This window comes from Tursiops truncatus, chromosome 5, assembly GCF_011762595.2.
Source record: "Tursiops truncatus isolate mTurTru1 chromosome 5, mTurTru1.mat.Y, whole genome shotgun sequence".
NCBI lineage: Eukaryota > Metazoa > Chordata > Mammalia > Artiodactyla > Delphinidae > Tursiops > Tursiops truncatus.
In genome coordinates, this window is record NC_047038.1 from 21,917,441 (window position 1) to 21,944,589 (window position 27,149).

At 36.0% G+C, this 27,149-nt stretch overlaps 2 protein-coding genes across 4 annotated transcripts in view; one reads left to right on the forward strand and one right to left on the reverse strand.

Moving 5' to 3' along the window:
• LOC109548757 (uncharacterized) overlaps nt 1-27,149 on the forward strand; it is a 304,090-nt gene that overhangs the window by 790 nt on the left and 276,151 nt on the right. For 2 of the 3 annotated variants that reach the window (XM_073804685.1, XM_073804683.1), the window contains exon 2: nt 4,249-4,321. The exons of the other annotated variant lie outside the window; for it this stretch is intronic. The gene's annotated coding sequence lies outside the window, so the exon portion shown is untranslated. The remainder of the gene's footprint in view (nt 1-4,248; nt 4,322-27,149) is intronic. 3 annotated transcript variants of the gene reach the window in all.
• The window catches only part of MYOZ2 (myozenin 2), a 35,549-nt gene continuing 26,139 nt past the window's right edge, over nt 17,740-27,149 (reverse strand). Inside the window, exons 5-6 of the mRNA XM_033856726.2 lie at nt 25,580-25,763; nt 17,740-18,185 (exon numbers count right to left, since the gene is read on the reverse strand). Of these exons, the coding sequence (XP_033712617.1) occupies nt 17,951-18,185; nt 25,580-25,763 (419 nt within the window). The 3' untranslated portion in view covers nt 17,740-17,950. The remainder of the gene's footprint in view (nt 18,186-25,579; nt 25,764-27,149) is intronic.

Below are 27,149 nucleotides of genomic sequence, written 5' to 3' on the forward strand. Positions count from 1 at the left end.
AGTAGTAAGGTTTTGGAACTCATTTCAAAGCTGTTGCAGGTACAACATAGAGATTATAAAAACTGATATAACTAAACTCGTAGGTAACTCTAAACGTTTATTTGAAGAAACAGAACGAAGAAACGTTTTAGGTCGGTATAAGCGAAGAGTACCTGGGACTGAATCAATGAGAATTTACTGAACATTTAATGTTCCCTTCACTGAATTGAGCACTCAAGAAAATACAGTGAAATTTCAGACATGGTTCTTGCCTTCAGGAAATTTAAAACGTTTGGAGAATGAGGGAAAAAATACTCTACATTTAAAAAATAGCACCATTAATTCTACACTTGGTTTCCTTAGTGCCACTTTCTCCTGCTTCTGCAACTACCTCTTTGATGCACTTTAAATATTTTTCTTCTTATGTGTGCCCTCTGTGTTTCCAAACTATCCATTTTCTTTTGTTGTTAGTCCTCGTCTCCTTGAGCAATCTCTTCCCCATGATGGACTTACCTACTAAGTATCTTGGGCACCATGGACTCCCAAATGTATATCTTCAGGTTAGACACTTTTAAGCAACAGCATCTTCGTTTGGATTTCATATAGGTACTTAACTATGTCCCAAATTGACGTGGGCATCTTTACCATTCCTTATTCTTACTGCCGTATCTCTTCCCAACCATCTGGAACCTAGCCTGCTTTCATTCCCTATTTCAGATAATAGCACCCAGTTGCCCAAGTCAAGAATCCATGGGTACCCCGCTATTACATTTCCTTCATTTCCTCTATCCTAATATCAAATTCTGTTGACTCATCTCCTTAAGGATCTCTCAAATCCACCTCTCTTTTTAATCTCCATTCTCACTGCCTTAATCCATCAAGTAATCATCTCTCCTAACTCATCTCCCTTGACTATTGCAATAGCATCTAGTTATTTCCCACTCCAGTCCAACCTCCAGCCTATTAATAGTTTTTCTAACATGAAAATATAATCGTGATATTCCTCACCAAGATTTTTTCAGGGGCCCCCATCCTCTTCATGATCTGCCCCAGACTGTTAATCTCATCTGCCATTCTTGCCCATTTACTCCACACTAGCTATACTGAACTCCTTGCACTTCTTTGATTCTACTAGGTTCTCTCAAGATCCTGTAGGTCTCAGTTGAGTACTTATTTCTTCCCTGGAACCTTTCATAACTTCCTGAGACAGACTTGCCCTTCTTTCACCATTTCTGGACTTATTTATATTATAACAATTATGTTGTACTATATTTCTTTGCAAATGTAACTGACAGAGCACTCTTGAAAAATAATTTGGACTGTGGATAATGAAGATTCATACTATCTCCCTTCCTCATTTCGAGATTATAGAAGAATGCCCTTCAGTTCACCTTGCTCAAGAATTTGACTAAAGGCTTCCCTGGTGGCACAGTGGTTAAAAATCCACCTGCCAATGCAGGGGACACGGGTTCGATCCCTGGTCCGGGAAGATCCCACATGCCGCAGAGCAACTAAGCCCGTGAGCCACAACTACTGAGCCTGTGCTCTAGAGCCAACGAACCACAACTACTGAGCCCACGTGCTGCAGCTACTGAAGCCTGCGCACCTAGAGCCCGTGCTCTGCAGTAAGAGAAGCCGCCACAGTGGGAAGCCTGTGCACCGCAACAAAGAGTAGCCCCCGCTCCCCACAACTAGAGAAAGCCCATGCACAGCAATGAAGACCCAATGTAGCCAAAAATTAATGAATTAATTTAAAAAAATTTTGACTAAACCCTGACTGTACACTTTTTTAATCGTGTAATTTCAAACTTTCTACCAGTTCTTGGCATATTTAAGTACTGAGTTTTAAATGACAGACTTATAATAGGTCACAAGTTAAGCATCAAGAGGGCAGCCTGAAGCAAACATAGAAAAAAGGAAAACTGACAGTGCACCGCATTTTAGGGCAGGAGTTGCTCCTAAAAAATTTTGTAGTTAAAAATGTCACAACATAGGTTTTAAATGTATTGCCTCTGAGAATTACTGTTTGTCCTTGGGGGATATGTGTGTATGTTTGATTCAATAGTTATTTATTGAGTGGAACCAAATTAATAAAAATGTCTGCACCTCACACTGGCTTGAGATCATGAAAGGGAGTAGAGTTGGAATGCCAAAGATATCTTACACTGTTTGAATGAGGCCTACCCAAAGATTACATCATCAGCACCACCATACTTAAACGCCTCTTAACTATTATTCTGGAGTGATTATAACTCAGACTTTGGGAGATGTACCATCTTGAGGATATATTCACCCTGTCACTGATAAGTGGTAAGAGTAGCAATATTCTTTCCTGAGGAGCTGTGATCCAGTAGTTCCAGGAGGTAATCAACATCTAAAGGCGTGGCAAAGCATGAATCAGCTGGGTGAGGTAAAGTGAAATACAGTATAGAGAAATAGCTGAATGGCTCCCTCAGGATTGGATATGAGGCAGACTCCTTTTTTCCTAAATGCATCAAGGAAATATTGACAAGTGTTATTTTCTTAGTAAGCTTCTAGAGAGCAGGGACCATATTTTTTCATTGTTGTATTTCCAGGCAATGAGCCTTAACTAATGTGTTCAGCGGATAGAGTGAAAAACTGGAAGTTTTGTTGATTTTTTAGAAAATAGAGACATCTATGTGGACGAAAATTGTTGGGGAAAGCTTCTGTGGGAAATCAGATATGAGCTTCAGCTTGGAAGGTTCATAAGTAGGCATATTTGAAGGCACTGAGGAGGAAACATGTCTACTTCAAGAGCAAAGTTTTAGAAACAGGAATGAACAAGGCCAATGCAGGGCTATAATAGGAAGCCTTTATAAGTTCTTGAACAGGTTGTTTAGTTTGGAATTATATACAGAAGATTTGTAGAGGAAATTGTAGTTAGGCAAGAAGATGAGCTAAGCCAGTGCAATTCCAGAGAAATCTTCAGTCTGTGACTTGATGATGAGGCCAACCAGAAAAATCTAGTTACAGTCGACCACTTCCTCCTTGACTCACCTCCCAGTTTTTGTAACACCATCCTCTTTCATGGCTTTCCTCCAACCTCTTTGGTTGCTCCTTTTCATACTGTTTTTCTCTTATACTTTGCAGTCTACTTTTATCTTCTAGATTTTTTTTTTGTGGGGTGCGCAGGCCTCTCACTGTTGTGGCCTCTCCCGTTGCGCAGCACAGGCTCTGGACGCACAGGCTCAGCGGCCATGGCTCACGGGCGCAGCTGCTCCGTGGCATGTGGGATCTTTCCAGACCGGGGCACGAACCCATGTCCCCTGCATCGGCAAGCAGACTCTCAACCACTGCGCCACCAGGGAAGCCCTTACTTTTATCTTCTAAATGAAGATAAATAATGTTCCACAGTGCCTGGTCCTGAGATCTCATTTATCCTCATGGTTTTAAATCTGTTTCCCACACAGGAGCCAAAGTAGCCTATTGTAAATGTCAACATGTTACTCCCCAACTTAAAATTGTTCAATGGCTTACTATTTACATAAAATAAAATCCAAATTCTTGCCAAGGCCTGCAGACCCCTGAATGGACTAATGATCTATCCTTACTTCCCTAACAGCATCTCATGCTACTCAAGGATTTTACATTCTTTATTCCCTTTGCCTAGAACAGTGGTTCTCAACTGGGGATGATTTTTTTCTCCCAGGGGACATTTGGCAAAGGCCAGTACATTTCTGGTGGTCACAGTTAGGGTGGGGAAGGGGTGCCACTACTGGTATCCAGTGGGTTGAGGCCAGTGATGCTGCTAAACATCCCACAATGGACAAGACAGTCCCCCACAATAAAGAATTGTATGGTCCAAAATGTCAATAGTGCCAAGGTTGAGAAACGCTGACCTACAGCACCTTCCCCTGAGTCTCCAAGTGGCTGACTCCTTTTCATCCTCTATACTTTAGTTTTAGCTTCATCTTCTTGGAAAAGTCATCCTTGACCTAGAACTCTGCTTACCTCTATCACAGTGTTCTGTTTATTCATCTCATACCATTTTTCACAACATGTGATTATTTAGCTTATTTATTTGCTTGTTTATTGTCTTCCTCACTATCTAGGAAGAAGATCCCATGAAACACCTCTCTCTTGATCATCATTCTTTCTGTAAAGTCTAATACAGTGGCACAGAGTAGGCATCAGTAAAGAGTTGTTCGACACCTGAATCTGTATCTACAATAAGTCACTGAATGGAAACTTAACAATAAGGCTTTCTTTTCTTCTTTTTCTTTTTTTCTGTAAAATTAAAATATACAGTTACCAAGAGTGAAGACACCTGGAAAGAAGTTGTCGTCACTAAGAGTGTCTTCTGGAAGGCTGCTGGTCTGCGGTCAGTATTCAGATGTGTTCCACGAATACCCTTCCTTCTTAAGTAGCTTCTCACAATCAGAACCAGAAGTAGAGTCATATTATGGCCAAATTAACTCATGTCTGTGAGATCATAAAAATCTGGAAGGAAAAAAAAGAAATAAGGGAGAATAGAACCAAAAATGAGGTAAAATTATAATATTTTTGATCAAGTAATCTCTCAGATTAGAAGACTTAATTTTTTAATATATGCACATCTAAAAAATGCCATTTCAAAGATGTATTTAGAAGAGCCTGGTTATTATACATTTCAGTTATTTCGATTAAGAAAATATGTATTGTGGACATACATTGCTTTGTCTTTTCCTGCTTTTAGTAATCCACACCACTAAACCACAGGATGGGCACAACTCCTTGTGGGGCATTTCACCATTTTCTGGCTCTGGTGATTGATATATGGGTGATTCATGCTAATCAGCATTCTTTCCCAGGAGTTTTCAAATTAGAGCTTACAGGAAAGATCCCTTTTTTCTCTGATTGCAAAGCTATAAAACTGTGAGCTCAGAGGTTCTTGTGGCAGTGTGCCTTGTCATTTATAGTATCTGGTCTGAAAGAATAAGGCAGAGATGGGGAGAGTGGGGAGAGAGAGAGTCCCTTAAGTTTCTCTATCCTCTTATAAAATAGGTAATTCAGGAATTGAGTGTTCTCTGGACTCCTCAAAGTTCTGCAGCATGACATGTTGTTAAACATCAGAAGATCAAATTCAATATCCGTGGCATCTCAGCCAGCTCTTCATTAGGCAAAACTTACATCTCAACCTTTCTAAGCCTCTTATATACTAGAGTCAACATTAGCTAGTTAACCAGTTAGTAGTTTAGCAAATAACCTCCTTAATTTTTGCTGACTTATTGTCAGCTTAGGCAATTTCATTACCTTTGTTTGTTATTTCACTTTGAAACGTCCTAATTTTCTTATCTGTAAAATTGGGATGAGAAATAATGCTTATATATGATGTCTTTTGATGATGCCCCAGATATAAGCAATTGTAAAGTCTTATACTGTGTTATTATGGCCATTAGTGTTGTTATTATGATTACCAATACTGCTGTCATCAATGATAACATGATGCTATAAGAACCTATGTATTGTTTTTCTTGCCGTAATATCTATTTTATTACATGTATTTTATTACAATCTCAAAGATGCAGGAGGCTTTAGATTCCACCTGTCCAGCCTCCCACTCACTAAAGGATCATCCCTGCTGGTGGTTGTCCAACGTCTGTTCAAATATAGTGACAGTGATAGAAAACCTGATGCTTTGTGGGGCATCCTGTTCCTTTTTAAGACCTCTTTAACTATTAAGAAATTTTCATCACAGTGAGTTGAACTTCACCTTCTAGTAATTTTTACACACTGGTCTTATTTTCTGTCCTTTATAGCAACAGAAATCTATATTCTCTTTTCCATAAGATGCTATTGAACTTTGAAAACATCTTTTGTATTTTCAAGCTAAAAGTACTCAGTTCTCTCAACAATTTTTTGAAGCCCTAGTAAATATTAAACTAATCCACTCATTCATTCATTCATTCATTACACTTCACCTTATCCTACAAAGATTTAAAGTAAATTCTAAAAAATAAAATAAAATGAATTCTAGTATATAACATAAAACAATGGTCAAATGTAAATAAGAAAAAGAATCAGAGCTATGGGAAATTAAAATACAAGTAGAATGTAAAGAATGAGAACTAAAGAACATAAATATGCATGAGCCCATGGTTTAAATTTATTTGACTTTGATCTAAAAATCAAAAGTGAAAAAGAGGGCTTTCCTGGTGGCGCAGTGGTTGAGAGTCCGCCTGCCGATGCAGGGGACACGGGTTTGTGCCCCGGTCCTAGAGGATCCCACATGCCGCGGAGCGGCGGGGCCCGGGATCCATGGCCACTGAGCCTGCGCGTCCGGAGCCTGTGCTCCGCGACGGGAGAGGCCACAACATTGAGAGGCCCGCGTACCACAAAAAAAAAAAAAAGTGAAAAAGATATTTAAGGTATCAGTTACAGGAAGACATTTTTCTGTCATCATCTAAGATGCTTTTTCCTCTATGTGGGCCTTCATCTAAGGAGGCTCTTTCCTATGTTCACTGACAGTGGACTCATCAACATGCCCCTGGAAAATGCAGTAACAGTCTTCATAATCCATGAAACTGAATTCAGGATTCACTTTTGTTGTCAACTTCTGAAAAAATGTGGTGCCCAAAAATAAAAACAGGTTTTTGCAATTAGCTTGATTATGGTTTGGGGAAATTATTTCCTTTTTTGGTTCAGACACTGTTTTTATCAGGACAGTTTAAGTAAGATTGTTTTAACCTATTTTGTAGCTATGTCACTTTGTTAGCCAATATAAGATTATGTTCAAAATACTAAATTTTTTGTTCCATTATTTTGTTTTTATGAATTGGCATTAAGCTGAGTTTCACAAATTTTAATGCCGTTAGTTTTTTTGGACACAAATGCTTATATTGCCTCAGAACACAAGCATCTTCATCATCTGTTTCGTTCATTTCTTTAAAACATCCTATTAGGTTTTGAAGTTTTAGCCCATATTTCTTAAAATTCACTATTCTTCCTCAGTTTTTATATTGCCAGAATTAATTATATCTTCTTTGTCTGCAGCTAAATCATTGAGGAAAATGTTGATGAAGGCTGGATTCCTGACATTCAGCTCCAGCTGTAGCCCACGTTAACCCTCATGGCAGCATTAAAATTGTTTAGAAAGCCAAGTAGAGACCGTGTTTAAGGGCAACACGGTATCATAAAAGAGCATGGCCTTTAGACTTGGACAGACCTATGTTCAAATCCTGACTTTACCATTTATTGTTTGTGTGACCTTGAGCAGTTATTAACTACTCTAAAACCCAGTTTCCTCATCTGTACATAGCAAGGTGTCCTAGCTAATCCCTAACTGGGTTGCTGTTGACAGGATTAGTAGCATTGCCACCCCTGTGAGCATTTATTTGCATGTTTTTTTTTCTAGTAACATTTTGTAATCTGAGAGAAAGAATGAAAGAAACAGATAGTGGAATTGCTTACGTTCAGAAGCAGCATAATATGATAGAAAGAATGGATGGAGAGTTATGGAACTCTTTTGCTCTCAAGGAGCTGAGCCTGTGGGAGGTCAGCTCACCTCTTTTAACCTCTTAATCCATAAAAGAAGGGATTGAGCCACGTGGTTCTAAACGCTGAAGATGTGAAATGGGGCCTTTTCCCAGTTGTTATTTAATTCCAAAATACACCACGAACTAAGTGTTTTATGCAAATTACATTATTTAACTTTCCTAACAACCATAAAATATTAATATTTGGATATTATTAATATCCTTATGTTAGAGACAGTGAAAGTGGGGTACCTAGTACAGTGTCTGGCATATAGGAGGTACTCAATAAGCAAACTGAATGACTAAGTAAAGGAACTTATCAGTTAAGTATGACGTCTGGTTACAGCCATGGAAATACAGTAGAGTAAGTAGGAATGAGGAAGGCAATATGTGCCATACTAACAGATCCATAATTAAAGGCCGAAACATCTAGGTTTTGATTGAAAGCCTAGGATTCACTAGGATTTTTGTGCATTAGTATAATTTATCTTTAATTTTTTTCAAAAACAAGTTTTATAACGTTTTATTTATACAATTCTTTAGGATCTTTGAGATAAAGAGGATCTGAGAGATTAGTTTGCTAAAATCCCTCACTGTACAGATGATAACACTTAAGCTCAAGGAGGTAAAGTTACCTAGGCTCATGCTAGACACTGATAGAAGCAGGGCTAAAATTCAATTCCTAGTCACAGAATTTTCCTGGTGTGAAATATTTTCCCTGAAATATTCTGAAAGTTTCATAGGAGATAGTACTCTTTTGTTTCTTAAAGTGCAATCAGATTTCTTCTATATTCAAATACTGGTGATAAACATACTTGACACCTTTGTGCCCTTCTGAAAGACACGGGAAGGGGAACATAAGGAAGAAGTCAAGAGCACGTCACAGGAAAAGATGTTCTTTTTCTCAATTGTGATATCTGTGGTAGTACTCTGACTTTATGAACAACACTATGGCGTTTGGAAATTTACCAAACTTACTCTGTGACGTGTGTGTGCGTGCACACACACACACAACTATATATCTTAGACTGCCTTGTTTTTGAGGTAGTTCTTCAAGAAATACAATAGTAAAATAACACCATATCTTTTGCTCATAGCGTATTGGCTAAAGCCATGAACCCAAAGGAAGTTGCCCTGGAGAGCAATTTTCTTTGTAAAGATGACAAAAATATTCAGGGCACCATTGTTTTCAAGTTGAACTTCCTTGTTGAAATTCACTTCACAGTCAAAGGAAAAAAAGGTTTACTTTTTAATACAGTAATAAAATTGTTGGAAAATATTCAGTGATAGAAATAATTCAAAGAAGTATAGGTAAAGGCAGAAATTTTAGAGTATTTAATTTCTTTATTTCTTAACTGTTAGTGCTCTTGAGTTTTTTAGTCTCTTATCTGTAAAACAAGCCCTCAAACTGAAATTGTGCTGGAGGAAAAAACAAACCAACTCTTGGCAAGTAATATCCCTGGAATGTGTGTTAATGCCATTTTGTACATTTTTAAGTCAAGGTTTTCTGATTAAATTGTTTTCTACAAGTTTTGTTCTGCTACTGTTTCAAATTCTTTTAATTCTGAATAACTCTTTATCAAGTTAGTTATAATAGTTTTGATGTGATGGAGAAAAGCCATTCCACTTGCTATTAACAGTGCTGACATTTAAATTTTAAACAGCATTTAGTAGTAGGTACAACAGTAACTTTCAAACATTTTAGACTGCAACCTAGAATATGCAATATATTTTACATTGTGATCCAGTTTGCATGAACATATATATAAAGCAAAATCAGTAGTTTCCTGAAATAATACTATTTCTATGAGTGATATGCTCTGATGTTTTCTTTTCCTTTATTCTGTTTCATTTGAAAAGCTGCTGATCATAACCATCTAAGTTAATTTTTACACCACCTAACTGAACACAACTATAGGTTGAAAGACATGGACCAAGAGGTTTCTGGTGGAAGGAGCAATGTTTACTCTTTTTTTTTTTAATACAGTATGGAAATTTACCCCCTTCCAGTTAGGAAAGAATATTCATTTTGGTTTGATATTGTCACATTAAAATTTTTTACTGATTAAAGTAAAACTTCTTGATATTGTAAAAAAAAAAAAGCCTTTACTCTCTGGTTCCACATTTTATTAACATTACCCCAATTCAGAGTTTTATTTCTCTGTGGCTAATAAATAAGGTATACAAATTATATAAGGCTATATTTATATAGATATAGATAAATATTAAATCATGTACAGTATGTTGTGTCACCAGAAGGTGTGTGGTTTGTGCCCATCATCTGGATGATTGTGTTCTCCACTGAGATAGGAGAGAGAATAAGTTAGTGGGAGGAATGTTAGATCAGAAGCAGGACTCTTGGGTTCTAATTTTAGACGTGCAACGTGAGACTGAGCCAGTTCCTTAACTTTTCTGATCTAAGTTTCTATTCTGTAAATGAGGGAATTGATCTAGAGTATTTCAAGATAGAGTCTAATTCTAAAGTGCTGTGATTCTAAGTAAATGGTTGTTTATTTAAACCAAAGAGAGTATTTCGTTCCACTATTAACATAGTGGGTTATATTTGGTAAAATACAACTTTTTTGCTTATTCCTATTATATCTTAAATATTAATATCCTTTTGGTATGCTAACAAGAGGACACTTAAGTAAACATCAGGGTATGGATTTGTACATAGGCTAGTACATAGTAATGCATAGTCTAATATATTATGATAATTATGATCATTAACCCTAATTAATACATTATACATATATGCATCTAAAAACATGATAATTTTTCTGCACTGCTATGTGTCTTAGTCTGTTCAGGCTACTATAACAGAATACCATAGACTGGGTGGCTTATAGACAACAGAAATTTATTTCCCATATTTCTATAAGCTGGGAAGTCCAAGAGCAAGGCACTGACAGATTGGTGTCTGGTGAGAGCCTGCTTCCTGATTCATATTTGGCTATGTTCTCTCTGTGTACTCACATGGGGGAAGGGGCAAGGGAGCTTTGTGGAGTCTCTTTTACTAATCCTATTCATGAGGACTACGCCCTTATCACTTAATCACCTCCTAAAGGCCCCACCTCCTAATACTATCACATGGAGGTTAGGATTTCACCATATTGATTTTAGGGGGGCCATGCACATTGTCTATAGTATTATGATAAGTTTAATGTGTTTTTAATAGATTTTGATGAGTTTGTGAGGAAACTTATTGTAATTAACCATAAATTATATCTACATCTCTTTCTATGCATCATAAGTAAAGAATGTTTTTTGAATAAATGTGGTCCATGTTTATGTTTGACTTTATGTACCAAGATAGCAACTGAGCCTAGAGTGCTGTATGGCTCAGAAGACAGCCTTGCACAAGAGGCCTGGAACCTGAGGCAAATCAGTTGTGTTACAGAAACTTTATTAGCTCCAATTTTTCACATAGGTAGAAGTAAGGTAAAATAAATATTAGGAACTGAGTTTAAAATTAAGCTTAGAAAGTATTCCTGCTTTTTCAAGATAAGTTGGTAAAGAAAAAGTTATTTCAGGTTGATTGTATTTAAGTGAATTTTCCATTATGTTAGCATCAGCTCACAGAGGAATCACCTCCTTTCCATGCTTATGACTACCAGATGCCTAATTTCTTTAAGCAACATGGAAACCCACCAGAGAAGGGGACTTGGGGGTGATTGTTTTTATTCATTGTACTCTAGAGATAACTGTGCCAAAACATTAGGATTCTGGGGCAACATACTTCCTGATTTGAAATATTCCAAACAGTTATTTAAATGAAAAGCCATTTTAGTTTAAAAAAAAAAAAAGAAGGATTATGTAGCCATCTGTCCATAGGAACTCCTTTCTGATTGTATAATGTATTTTCTAAAAAGGTAGTATATACTGATCAAGGAAAGTATCCACTATATCGATTTTTTAAAATTCTCAAGTGACCTACAAAATATGTGAATGCTCACGAGAAATAGTACTATTTTAGCAAGATCCTAAAAAGTCTCCCTTAATTGCAGTTTTGAGTCTGGAGAATAGAGCTGGCACAAGCTTATCCTAAAAAGTAGTCAGGCCACATTAGTGTTTCTGATTATGTATGTATTTAATATACTCATTGCGCCAACTTATATTATCTCCAAATCAGGGTCAAATATATTTATCCCAAAGCAGTTCCAGTGTAACCTCTAATCTAACTTCATTCTAAATGCCTTTGCTTTCTTACTGTGTGATAATTTTTTATTTTGTTAATCATAATAGCTAACATGTATCAAGCATTTACAATGTATTCAGTAATATAATGTATAATATATAATTTTTAAGATAGATACTAGTATTATCCCCATAATTAAGATACATTTAATGAACTTTTATTGTTCTTTACTATATACCAGGCACAGAGGATACAGTAGTTAATAAAAAAGCAAAGTCTCTACCCTCAGAGAACATTCATTCCAGTGGGAGAGATAAATAATAAAGGAATAGCTACATACATTATGTGTGGCGGCTACATCTTGTGGATCTTAACGTAGTTGTCTGAGGGCCCCAGTTCTACTCCCTCTGACCTCCATCACTGCATTCTTGCTGAGCCTGCCTTCCACAGTCTGCTCCCAGCCACTGAGGGACCATGACAGTGACCCTAAGGCAGACTCGTTTCTGGGAAACACCGGACCTCTCCTACAGGTGACTTGGGCTCACAGATCCTCCAACAGCCTTGCTGAATCTTCCCTAGACTGCTGGGCAGTCTAGAACATATCCATGCAGTTCCATCTGAGGTCCCTTGGGTCTCTCCCAGCCTTTCTTTGACTCTCTCCCTGCCTTTCTTTGACTCTCTCCCCATTTTCTCTCATGTGGGCAATTTTCCTAATAAAATTTTTGCAGGTTTAACCCCATCTTGGCATCTACTCCTCAGAGGACCCAGACTAACACATCTTGGCATCTACTCCTCAGAGGACCCAGACTAACACATTATGTTAGGGAGTAATAAGGGCTATAAAGGAAAAATAAAAGCACAATAAGGGGTTATAAGTGTGCTCTCTTAAGGGTGGTCAGGGAAGGTCTTAGGCAGAAGTGGCCTTTGAAACACATAAATAGTTGGAGAAAACTTCCAGAGTGAAGTAAATTGCTTGAGATTATGTTACTAATTTGTGGTAGATTAGCAGATAGCTGGCACATTTAAATACAACCGCTTTAATATGCAATTTATAAGTGCGTGTTGATAAAGAAAATGTAATGAGAGTTATCTATTTTGGGTGACAATTCACATTAGACAATTGATATACATATAACAAAACTTCTTCAAAGGGGGTAAGGAAAATGCTCTAGAAACCATAGAATATCACAGTTATTTCCTTTCGGCCTGCTTCATTCTGGCCTTCCTTTTTTCCCCCTGTTCTTTTAGATTTATTTTGCTAGTGCTGCAGCTTCTATACCAATTCTTCAATTAGTAATTGTATTTACCTTTTGTCCTTCTGACTCTTTCCAATTCTGTTTCCTGAGCTGTCTCCATCTCCTACACTGCCTAAGTTGTCATTGAAATGTGCTTCAAAATATTACACAATCCAGAATAATAAGCACATTGTTTTTGAAACTGAATTGTAACCTCTTAGAAATAATTTTCCCCCCTCTTTGCCCATACATACCAAATCTTCCTATTGAAATCACATTATATTGAGAAGTCAGAGAAAGTTTATATCCTGAGTTGAAATCTAGTTCTTTTATTTAAGGAATTCAAATAGGGACGTACCCTTTTATTTATCTAATAATACTTCAATGTGTAAGCCATTGAAATTCTTACACAATTTTACTTTTTTCTTAGTTCTGAAAAGTTTAACTTTTTTAAGCATTATAATTTTCTAAAAATCCTTTGATATATTTGTGAAGTGCTTTGATCAGTTAGTTTGGAATAGATTCCCCTTGCTTGTTCTTTTGGCAAAAGCCTGGCACTCTTCCACCTTTCATAGAAAGTGAACTGCCCTTCTTCCTACAGAATAGAGCATGTGGAGGTTGAAAGTATTTTTCATAAGAAAAGGGGCATTCAGAGCAATACTTTCCTAAGCTTAATAAAAAGCAGTTGTGGCTGGGAAACTGCAATGATGTCATGTAAGTTTTATCTTGCATAAGCAGCAGAGTGAGGAAATTCCAGAATTAATAAGTCGGCTGGTACAGCTGTGCCCTGAGTTGGAAAGTTCAGGATGTTCTTTTCACACTCATGACTGGACATTCTGCTCCACTTTAGCCTTTGTGAGAATAATTGGCTCCCTCCATTTCCACGCTGCTAAAACATTTATAAATTGGTCTACTTAGAAAATGTAAAATTTTAAGTGGATAAATTGTCATTTTGACTAAAAATTATTGTCCGTATTTGCCTTGATTTTGTAATAACTGATAATTAGTTATTTTAAGTTATCTAGTCCTTTCAAATATTGAGTTAAGAAATGGAAAATACCAGCCTTGAGAAAATTGAAGGGAGTGGAGAGTTAAAAGCCAAGAATGAGGACTTCCCTGGTGGTCCAGTGGCTAAGACTCCTCACTCCCAAGGCAAGGGGGCCTGGGTTTGATCTCTGGTCAGGGAACTAGATCCCGCATGCTGCAACTAAAAGATCCCGTATGCTGCAACTAAGATCCGCGTACCACAACTAAGACCTGATGCAGCCAAATAAATACATAAATATTAAAAAAAAAAAAAAGCCAAGAATGATCTAACTATTGCTGTAGTTGTTAATGCAGACCTAGTGTTATCCAGAAAACAATTGGCCAGCTGATCATCAAGAAATTGGCAAAATAAAATAGGAGATAAAATTTTATGACCCAGAAGTCAGTCTGTTGAACAGTATACTGGAAATTCTTCTAAAGTTTTGAAAAGTTGAAAACATTTTCATTTAAAGGAATGTTTTTGGAGTGTTATCACACTAGATGATTTCGTTCAGCCTTACGGTTAGTGTTGTGCATTTCTGTCCTCTTTATTTCTTCTTCTTTCTCCCTTTGCCCCTTACAGGGGAAAGAAAAAAAAAAAGTTTACATCGATCAGAAGTGTGCACAATGCTGAGCAGAAACAAGCAGGTTTAATCAGAGTATGCTTTTGTGTTTCTCTGATTTCATAATTAAATATGCACATTGCTTGTTTGAAAGTCTGAAAGTTCAACTTTTTATGATTATGAGTGCCTGAATGACTTTAGAGGGTGACTCTAAAATTACTCAATTTATAGCTATATTTTCCCAAAATTAATATAATGGAGATTTTTTATTATTTGTCTAGACATAATAAAATAGTTTAAGGCTGAAATTATTCTGAAAGAGAAGTTATGAACCATGAGTTCTTAGAGCATATATTTTAGAGCCAGACTCACCTATTTCTTCTACTTTAGAGCTAGAATTAAGCTAGTCACCTTAGTTCTCTGAGGCTCAATTTTCTTATATAAGATGGAGATTATAATACATTTCTCACAGGATGATCATGAAAATAAAATAATATTTAAAATATAGGGAATTCCCTGGTGGTCCAGTGGTTAGGACTCAGTGCTTTCACTGTGGTGGCCTGGGTTCTATCCCTAGTTGGGTAATTAAGATCACACAAGCCATGCAGCGCAGCCAAAAAGTAAAATAAAATAAAATAATACACATTAAATAGCCTTTATAAACCAGTGAGTATAGTGCTTGGCATTTAGTAGTCCATCAGCAAATATTATTTTCATTCATTTACTCTTTCTTTTAATTTTCTTTCTCCTTTATTTCATTTTTCATTATACAAATGTGGGTGGAAAAAATGCCACAGTCTTTCTGCTGTTCTAAAAAGCCTATCATATTTCTTCAGACTTTGAAAGATTTAGCTGCTTTTTAGGTCAGTGGAAAACCCATCCAAAATTCCTTTCAAATTCTAATTGTGTAGCAACCAGATTGTGAAATTTGGCATTTCTAAAGGTGTCAGACAACTGAATTAGAATTAATAGATACTTCCAGGAAAGGAAGAAATATGATAGTGAGCAGACGGCTATTCCATCATTTTCTAACCAATCTTAAAAAAAAAAAACTGAAGATTTCCCCTTTTAAAATTCTCCTTTATGATGTGGAGAATACTGTTCTATAACTAACATATTTAATTGCTGGCCCCTTTTTGGTGGTTGACAGAGTGGTGACACTGAGCATAGAGTTTAACTATTTGGAGATAGTTAAAATAATGCAATAAAATTTCAGTTTAATGAAAAGTAGTAACATTTCAAATTGCTAATAAAGAACTAAACCATTTCATCAAAATGCATAATAGAATATGACTCATTTTTTATTTATTAAAAGATTAAAATGAACAAAAAAATGGCACGATGGGGGGGCTTCCCTGGTGGCACAGTGGTTGAGAGTCCGCCTGCCGATGCAGGGGACGCGGGTTCGTGCCCTGGTCCGGGAAGATCCCACATGCCGCGGAGCGGCTGGGCCCGTAGGCCATGGCCACTGAGCCTGCGCGTCCGGAGCCTGTGCTCCGCAACGGGAGAGGCCACAACAGTGAGAGGCCCGCGTACCTAAAAAAAAAAAAAAAAAAAAAAGCACGATGGGACCCTCATATCTAGAGTTATCGTAGATGCCAACATTGTTATTTTAAAACAGGTAAATACCAAAACAAATAAAACTAATATATCTTTTTTTTAATATAACTTTATTTATTTATTTGTGGCTGCTTTGGGTCTTTGTTGCTGCACGCAGGCTTTCTCTAGTTGCGGCAAGCGGGGGCTACTCTTCATTGTGGTACGCAGGCTCTAGGCGCGCGGGCTTCAGTTGTTGTGGCGCATGGGCTTAGTTGCTCCTCAGCATGTGGGATCTTCCCAGACCAGGGATAGAACCTGTGTCCCCTGCATTGGCAGGCAGATTCTCAACCACTGCGCCACCAGGGAAGCTCAAGGTATCTTTTTTTTGTTTTTTTGTTTGTTTTTTAATATTTGAATTTTATTTTATTTTTTTATACAGCATGTTCTTATTAGTTATCAATTTTATACATATTGGTGTATACATGTCAATCCCAATCTCCCAATTCATACCACTACCACCACCCCCGCCACCCCCGCTTCCCCCAAAACTAAGATATCTTAAAGATATACTTTAGATTATACAAATTCTCTACAGTGATAATATGCATAAATAAGATACTGTTCCTTTCTAGGCACTGCGTTTTTCATAAGCAAATTTGTAAAGACTAGAAGATGATCAAAACAACCACCAATTTCAACATTACATGCAGATTCTTTTGTAAATATGTGATGTTGCTACACAGCATTTTCATTACTCTGTTATATACTTTCCTTCTTCCAGTCTCCTAAACTTAATGTGGTAGATAGTTTTCTATGGATAAGACATTTCTTCTGTGGTATAAACATCTATCACAGAACTTTTAACTGAATTGAAATGGGAAGAATTGATATTTATGTCTTACCAGTTCCATGGCATATATTTCTTCAACCATATTTTAAGATATATCTATAACTTTATATTAGTTTGAGTCTTTTATACAAATATATTAATATATTTCATGATAGATGTGTGCTATATTACTCTCAAATGCTTTTGTGTTCTTCCATTTCTTGTTTTTATTTGTGTTTTAGGCATATACTCCCTCGTGCTTAAGGATTTGAGCAGAATTTAAAGATTCAGCAAAGAAAGCTGCCAATTCAAATTACACACTCTCTTTTCCCCCCGTCGTATACATATATTTATTTCTATGTATACTAGCATGTATTTTGTTATTACTCTTCTAAAAATGCATACATAAAGTTGAACCTAATCAACATACAACATTGTGGAACTTGAATTCCAAGTATACCTTGATCATGAAAACTGCAATAGTATGACGTTCTTTGAGTCATTGTCTCTCAGTCTCCTTGACTTAATACTAAACAAAAATAATAACCCAGTTGAACTCTGGCGAATGCCATCTGGAACAATTACCTAATGATTCAAAGCACGTTGAAAAATACAAAGCACTTTAGAAATTCTAAGAATGACTAATGAAAAGACTTCATCTAGACAAGTTATTTTATCATGGAAGCTTGTCAGAAAAGAAGAACCCAACCCTTTTCTCCATCAATAATGTTTGTATATCAACTTCCATAGCTTTCATCCCTTAAATAAAACTCTGAATTAATCTAAATATCTTGCACTATATTTTGATTCTAGATCCATTTGAAAAACTTATTCAGTAATAGCTTATATTAAAGGCAAAAAAGATGAAACCCTTTGTTGTCAGTAACTTTTCTGGACTTTCTCATTGAAAAGGCTGGATTGCTTAGACCAGGTGAAAACAAGATTATGAATAAAGACGAGTGACTTAAAAGGTTTTAAAATAAGATTTTTAATTATTTATTAGATTTTGATCTGAGATTGAAATTAAATGTCATTAAAGGAAAATTGCTAAATTGCTATTAAATTATTGCTACTAATGAAGAGTGTAAGTGGCTTTGCAAGTAAGTAGAATAATAAAACAGCAACATTGACGTTTACAGGTTTTTGTGTCACATACAACTTTCTTTTCATAGGTCTTCTGATTCCGGTATGGTGGTATCCTCTGTAGGTTCAGTTGTTACCACTATAGGAATATTCTCAGATATCCATCCCTTAGGAGTCCTATTAAAGGACCGTCTTCCAGAAAGAGGATTGGCAAAGGCCATGAATCTGGGATCTGTTAGAAGTAGTAGGTCAAAATCTGGAACCTTAAATTTAACCATTTTTGATGCTTTTTCAAAACCTCCAAATGGGGTGGCAACTCTGTGAGAAATGAAAAGAAAAAGAATAAATTAATTAATATTCAAATTTATTTGACAGAAAATAGAAAACAATTTAATGCATGGTCTTATGGGCATGTTGTTGTGTTATATTCTTAGTAGGGTTTCAGTTTTTGACCTCTGACGCAAGCATTTCCATTCAAAGACCATGCCTTTATGATAAAACAGATATTTGATAATAAATTGGTGTAAAGTCCTTACGTACGTACTCTTAGTTTTGGACTGAACTAATCTGTTCCCTGGACATCACAACATTTCTTGCCTTTGTGCCTTTGCTGACAATGTTATACTTGCTTAAGATATTTCCTCTGTGCCTCCTCTCCACCAGCCCTCACTCCCTTTCTTAACCAAATTCCTGTCACGTTGATTGTCTTATGTGAGTCATTAGGTGCTTATAATATGGTACTTTGTATTGTTAGCTTCTCTTTTTCAGAATACGATTTTGTTTGGGTCATCTGTGAATTATAAGCTCTTTTAAGGCAAGAGGTATATCTTTGCATCTTTCCACCTCTATCTCAAAAACCTCAGAATCCTTCTACTCATCTGAATACAGTCCACCTTCCTTACCTTGGCATCCAAGGTCCCATGTAACATTCTAGCTTCGTTTGATTTAGCCATTAATTATTCATTCACTCAGTGCCAGGCACAGTTCTAAGTGCTGGGGGTATACCAGTGAACAATGTAGTCAAAGTCTAAGCTTTTATATTCTAGCGAAGGAGACAGACAATTAAAAAACATAAACAGAGTCATACAGAGTGAAGTAAGTCAGAAAGAGAAAAACAAATACTGTATGCTAACACATATTTATGGAATCTAAAAAAAAAAAAAAAACAGGTCATGAAGAACCTAGGGGCAGAACTGGAATAAAGATGCAGATGTAGAGAATGGACTTGAGAACACGGGGAGGGGGAAGGGTAAGCTGGGACAAAGTGAAAGAGTGGCATGGACATATATACACTACCAAATGTAAAATAGATAGCTAGTAGGAAGCAACCACATAGCACAGGGAGATCAGCTCGGTGCTTTGTGACCACCTAGAGGGGTGGGATAGGGAGGGTGGGAGGGAGATGCAAGAGGGAGGAGATATGGGCATATATGTATATGTATAGCTGATTCACTTTGTTATAAAGCAGAAACTAACACACCATTGTAAAGCAATTGTACTCCAATAAAGATGTTTAAAAAAATAGAAATTAAAAAAAACAACAGTGGATTACAGATGAAAAAAAACATATGTAAGTCAACTGTATGTCAATAAAAAACTAATAAATTTTAAAAAACATAAACATATAGACAAATATCCAATAATGAAAAGAGCTATGAGAAGATTAAAATAAGATGATATAATAGGGCACAACTGAATGACTAGATAGGTAGAGAAGACATCTCTGAAGAGGTGACATTTAAACTGCCATCTGAAGGTCAAAAGTTAGCTATGGACCGTATGCCTGAAACACTTCAGCATTTCAGGTAGAGACAGCAGCTAATGCAAAGAATCTAAAGCAGAAATAATGTTGATCTTTTCAGGAAAAGAAAGAAGGCCTATCTTGTTAGACAGGTGAGGGGGATGGCAGAAAGGAGAGAGGACAGAGAGGTAGATTGTGTGGAACTTTGTCCAATAAGGAATATGGATTTCATTCTAAGTGTGAAAGGGAGCCATCATAAGGTGTTAAACAGGGGAGTGATAAGTATAATCTGATTAAATTTTTATAAAGATCACTCTGGCAGCTGTTACTATGTGAACAATTATAGGTGGACAAGAATGGAAGAAGGGAAGATATTGTAGCAATTCAAGTGAGAAATTATGGCAGCTTGTATTTCAGGTGTTTTCCTTGAAGAAGTGGGTGGTTTCAAGATGTGTTCTATGGGTGGAGTCAACAGGATTTGCTGACAAATTGGATAAAAATTGTGAGAGAAATGTAGAAATCAAGAATTACTCCTAGGTTTAGAGTTTCAGCAACTGGCTGATAGAAGACAAAGAGGAACAGGGTTGGTGTACATGTGGAAAAAATTACCTTGACATTCCAATGGAAGGGTCCATGCTGGTTTTTCCCTGTTCACTTTCATATACTATTTGTTCCAGTCAAACTGATACACTGCTTGCTCTTTTCCTGATGCTTTCCAACCTCATTGCCTTTACAGATATTCATTTTTCTCTGCCTGGAGTGCTCTGACCCTTATTACTACATTTCTAAATCCCCTTTAAGTTCTTTAAGTTCTAAGTATGTTATATAAGTAATTTAAGTATTTACTGATTTAACTTTCTTCTTGAAGCTTTCCCTGATCTTCCACAGCCAGAAATAAGCTCTTTCTCCCCTAAGTTTCCATGGTCTCTATTTTAACCTCCCCTGTAACCCTATTTTCCATCTTTCATTATATCCACTGGTCTGACTGTTGTATTTCTTACCAGCCTGCACTCCAAGAGGACCGGAATTCTCTCTGATGTATCTTTGTAACTTACCCAATATATGTACTTGTATGATGTATTGTACCTAGAAGATTCTTATAAACGTTTGGACAATGGAATTGGCAAGACTATATAGATTTTCCAGTATTGCAGAGACTATTTTAAAGCCTGGAAGAGATCTGATTTTCTTCAAAGCTCAATCACCTATGATCTTTCTTGAATATCTTAATTTCTGGGTGATAATAGTGAGGGACCATGGAGTCTGATAAAGTAAGGAGAAAATGATTGATAGACTTTGAAAAGTGAGATGGCTTTGATGTGTGGAATTGAAACATTATTGAAATAAAGAATAAATGAAAAATAAAGATAAAATGTGATAGAGAGTGGGATGCTTGAAATTGAGATTTTGAAGGTAATAATAGGTATTGGTAGTGGTAAACTTTAAGAAAAGCCAAGAGTGACTAAGGTGGGATTGAGAGACGGATCCTTAAAAGCAAGACAGTGAAGGACATGAAAGGGCCGAGAGTTCAGTGGGTTATTTACGTGGATACTTAAGCCACCAAAAAGTGATGACAGGAATAGTACTGGGGAAGAAGAGGGAAAGCCAGATAAGATCTTCAGTGTCCACAGAGTGGATAGGTGACCTCAACAATGGCTGTAGCAGATGTAACTGTGTCATATAGTATAGAATCTCATGTCTTATTGGCCCATAATTTTCTTGTCTTCCAGTGTTTTGCTCCCTTCTGAAGAACAGTACGTTTTACTTTCTATTGCATCTGTTCTCCAGATAACTGACCTTGTAATATTTTCCCCAAATTGCTGTGGAAGATATGGATAAAAACAGATCACTGACTGATGCAGTAACCTCAGTCTAATGTAGTATTTCAGCAATCATATCAGTATAGACTTTCACATTCCAGGGCCTAAAACCATTACTCTGGAGGTGAGAGAAATTGTTTAGGAAAATAACTTTAAGAATTTAGATCATCAGTCAGGTGCTTTATGACTGTTAAACTTCAGAAGGCATAGTAATAAAGCTAATATTTATTGACAGGGTACTGTGCACCTGACACTGTTTTAAGTGCTTCTCAAACTCTTTTGGTATAGGAATCACCTTGGGATCTTGTTGAAGTACAGAGGCCAATTCAGTCAATCTAGTGTGTGTCCTGAAATTCTGCATTTCTAACCAGTTCCCAGGTGATGCCAGCACAGCTGGTCTGACCACAATTTGAGTACCAAGCTTTACATGATTGTCTCATTAAATTCTCACAACAAACTTATGAGTTGATTCTTTTTATATCCCCATTTTATGGATGAAACTGAAGCACAGATAGTTAAATGACTTTCCCAAAGTCACCCACCTAGTAAGGTGTAGATTCAGGATTTAAATCTAGGCATCCAAACTCACTGAAGGCCTTCTCTTCTATACTACTTTATATCGTACCCGCACAAGATAATTCTTAAGGAGTATTGGGCCTTCTGAGATCACTTTCTAAGTAGAGCAGTATATTTAGGAATCTCAACCACTTGTCTGTGTCTAAATGGTGTCAAACCAGGTTGCTATCACATTCGTGATGTAACTAGGTGATTAATGTCCCACATTTTGTTACATGATTTAGTGAACTGAAGAGTCTTTATGACTCAAATTTGACTCAGTACATAAGTAAAACTTATTCTTGGATGTCCAAGATGTCCAAGACAACATTTTGTCATTTTAGAAATTTACCACTGTAAAGCAATAGTTTGTTCGTTGATTCATTCATTTATTCATCTAACGAATTATTGATTGCTTATTATATCTAGACACTCTGCTATATGCTAGGAATTCAAAGATTGTAGTAGGTCTTATCCTCAATGAACTCACAGACAAGAGAAGAGTAAAACGTGAGGGGGGAAAAAAACACATATGGACCAATGTAGTTACTTTAAGGGAAAAATTTCCTGAATACAGAGGAGCTTAGGGTAAAGTTTAGAACCTGGGATCAGGACCCGCCACATAATTTTGTAGGGCACAGTGCAAAATGAAAACTCGAGCCCCTTTGTTAAAAAATTGTTAAGAATTTCAAACATTAAAACAAAACATTAAACCAGCCGGGGTCTTTTTAATTGTGGGGCCTCCAGCAATTGCACAAGACATACATTCATTTGCGGGAGTTTAAGAGTATAGATATCCATTGGATACAAGAGGCTGGAGTTGAGCATTTCTAGATTTAGGCTGAATTTGGTCAATTAATCTTGTATTTATTAATTCCAGTAATCACCTTTACTTATGTATTTATTTTTTTTCTGAATTAAATGCAAAAAGAAATGTTCCCGTGCCACTGAAATCCAATATTTGGGTTTGGCATTTAGTGCATTAGCTTTTCCCTTTTTATCCAGTTCTGTTTTGTTTTTCCCACCCAATTGGTGGGTCATTTTCTTCTGTAAATGAAAACATTCCCTTCTGTTCATCACCCATCTCCTACCTCCTACCGCTTATCCAGTGAAAGGTTGCTCTTTGAAAAGCAGTTTTCTTTTCTTTGGCACCATTGAGACTATATCCTGTTTAAATTTTTATTGCCCTCGGACACAAAGTAAAGAAAATCTTTTAACAGAGATGTTAAGCATTCAAAGTGAGAGACTATTTGTAAGATTTTTAAGATCTCTGAAAATAGTTTCAAGTTTTAGTTAGTGAAGCAAAAAATTCCACTGAAAGATTTGGAATATTCTACTAAAAGATCACTGTGCATCTCTGTGATTCCCGTAACATAATTTCTTCAAACATAGATCTGACTTAAAATGATTTTTACACTTTATCGTCTATGTAGTGACTAACAAGCTTGTTTTACTCAGATTCAGTTAATATATGAATCTGTTTTGTTGCTTTGTTGTTTGTTGTTGTTTATTTCAATTGATCAATAATTGGTTTGCATTTGTAAAAATTAATAGTGCTGGACATATAAAACATCCATAATAATTACTGATTATTCTATAAGGTAAAAAATTATGTAAAATGGTTGTATAGAAGTTAAAATAAATTGCTCTACTAAATAGATAACGCATGTAATATATTTAAAGGTACTTAATCATATAATCATACAATGTATTTACAGATGATGCAATTAATACAAGGAAAGGTTAAGTGACATACCCAAAGTCATACAGCTTTTTGAAGCAGAGCTGGAAACCTCCTTGCTCCTAGTTTACTTTTCCTCACATGTTACATAGGTTTAATATAGTGTTATTTAAATATAACATAAATATTTAAATATCTCAAAATGAGTATAAGAATACAAAGTTGTATTAAACTATGGGCTATTTTGAGATTATGATTAGACTTGGGAGCCCATTCTCATCTAGTCATTACCACTGCTGAAGGCTGTAAGACTGTATCTCACTCTTACATGCTTTATTAACAATATCTAGTAATTATGTATAATAATATGGGGCTACCAAAGAGCATTATTTTACTCTTTGCAAAAGACTTTGAGAATATTTGGAAACTACTTATTTCCTCCCCCTTCCTCTCCCTGTCTCTGTTCTCATTTGTTTTTACAAAAAGAAAAAAATAGATATATTAAAATAAAATTTTCTCAGGTAAAGGAGAACTACTAGCAAGTTAAGTTCTCTCCCCCCCTCCTTCTCTCTCTTTCACACACACACACAGTGTTACATTTACAAAAGCCTTGATTTAACACAGGGAGCTACATTTCCTAATTATATAGTATTGTGTTCATTGTTATAGCACTCACTTGGTCTTTATACAATCAATAGGCATCTCTTTATAACCAACCCAGATACTATAGTGTGTTTGTAGAACTGGAAGCAAGCTGCTCAGCAGGTATGGGGTACTGAAGCCACAAGGTATACAGAAGTCATATGGCATCTCTAAAGCACTAATCTCAAAAACAAGCCTCAAGTATTCCATTAGTTTCCATTTCTTCCTAGTGTTTTACTTTTATAATTTTCTACATTCTCATTTTTGAAAAAAATTATATCATTGATTAGAATGGGCTTTCAACATCTTTTCTTTGCCACACCTCAAACCCTCCTTAAATTCTATGATATACCTCATTTATGCAATAGATGTAGTACTAATACTATTAGCATTACTAATAATGCTAGTAGTACTAGGTGTAATACTAGTAGATGTATTACTAATGTATTACTAATAATAGATGTAGTACTCATACTATTACTATAGCAATATGTGAAAACTAAATTGTTACTAGTACAATAATTTGAAAAGTACTAAGGAAGGTCACTATTTAAATGCAGACTTTGTGGCATTCTTTTGTAAATCAAAAATGTACTCCTTAATTTATTAATTTTTAAGTGAATAATCACTAAGCGGCCTATAAATTGAGTGGGTGTGAGACAGGATACCGGAGATATTTTGCTCTAAAATGAAAATCTAGTGGTCAAAGAATGGATTATGAGACCATTAAAAATATATGAAAATTATAAAAAATGGATAACAGGGAAAAATAAATGTCCATTGTGTAAACTATAATGCAGATATTATTTGGCAGTATTTTGGGTAGCATAAGTATTGGTGTGTATATGTGCTGGAGTCTTGGCCCTAAATTACCTTTAATCTGGCTTAAAGCCTACGCAAATATAAATTGGAACCTAGAGTTAGATGGTAATTCTCACAGTCCTGCATGCAAATTATTTCTGAAATTCTTGAACAGCATTGTCATTTGGAGCAACACATAAACTAATATCAACCTTCAAATTAGAAATTAGTATTATTAAAATAACATTTTAAAATGTGGGAGATGATCTTAGTGATTGTTTCTGTATTATAGCATTCATTGTTACACTAAAAAGGGACTAAGGTTTGACATATTAATAATATTGCAAAAATGAGTCTTTGCTATTTAGAGTCTTTAAAAAATTTTTTTCTACCAGAAGATTCAGTTCTCCATACCATGATATAAAAGCCTTGGTATTGCATGCTGAAGTGTCACCCAGGATAATTGAATTACCTGTTAAAGCTCCTGTAATCAGGCAGTTCTGCCTTTCCTTCAGGCTTGAAAAGTTTAGGGTATAAAGCCTCTAAAAGCTCCGGATCATTGCTAATGGCCTGTTCCCAGGGTGACTGGTAGTACTTAGGGACAGCTGTGGTGTTGAATCTTTCAGGAGGAATTTCCTTCAGTGGTCCAGAATATCCTTTGGAAAAATATTGCAAGAATAAGTAAACACAGAGTGCCTAAGAGTTACTAAACTCCACCTAACATTTTCCCATGTTTAATTTTTCATGCAGGGGTAAATTTATGAAGAGTGCATTCTTTTTATGATCTCTCAGAAAAGAGTAGTCTGAAAGTGTGAGACATTTTTAAACCCCTTTTAATTCATGGAATTTTCAAAAGAAACCACTTAGTGTTTAATTTTACCAAATCATAGTTAATTTTTTCCTTGACTATCTTAGTATGTATTTGTTCAGTGAAACTATTAACTTAATTTTTTAAAAATTGTGCCCCTTATATTAATTTATACTAGGCCTTATATACCACACTTAATGGATTAATTTAGAAATGTAAATTGAGTGTCTACTGTGGTCTAGGTTCTGGGGAAATATCAATGAAGACAAAATCTCCCTCCTCTGGAGCTGATTCTTTAGAAGTAACGTTCAGGTGTTGACTATCCTAAATTTCTGAGTGGTCTGTAAAATGTTCAAGCTTCAAAATGGTGAAGCAATTTGTTTCCACTGTCTTAATCAGGCCCTTCTTATTCCCTGATGTGTCCATCCCTTGTTTACTTTGTTCCTGAGGATTTCTAACTTTTCTTCTTCCAGTCTCACCTCCTCAATTTATTTTCACATGAGCTAGAAATTTTCTGTAATTACCATTTAAAAGTCACACAAATTCCTGGCATAAACGTGAAACCATTTTCACATGCATTAAGTGACATTCTTCAAGTCTTCAAAGGCACAGCTGTTTACTCTCCAGCTATACTACCATACCACCTAGTTATGTCTTTCATATAATTCTCTCTTCCACCATGTCAAAACCTCTACCATGTGATCGCTCCTACTTTGGGGTTTCCCTGATGCTCTTTTCCTTCTCTAAAATGTTTTCAGTTTTCTTCTGTCAAACCATGCCTATCCTTTCTTTACACTAAAAATTACTTTTTCTTTTCCAAAAACTCTTGATAATTTCACCAGTAGACAGTTATTTTTTGCAGTAATTTAATTTTCTTCTGATTGTCTCCGGTATCAAATGGTAGTCTCTTTGGTAAGCTGCTTCTCTCCGCTTGCCGCTTAAATGTTGGTGTTACCCAAAGCTCTTTTCTTAGACTATACACTCTGCCTAGAAAATTTCATTTATATTCTTGGCTTTAACTGTGACCTACATATTGACGATTCCAAGGTTTGTTTTTGATCTCCAGGCCCTTCTATTCAACCACCTATTATATTTGTCCAAATTAATACTCTCATGGCACTCTTTATAACCTATCTAGACCTACATGTATCCGTTTTCCAATACATGCTGCTTCTTTTTGTATATTGGTCATCTTAGCAAATGTTATTACTACCCTCAGATGTCCAAGACAGAA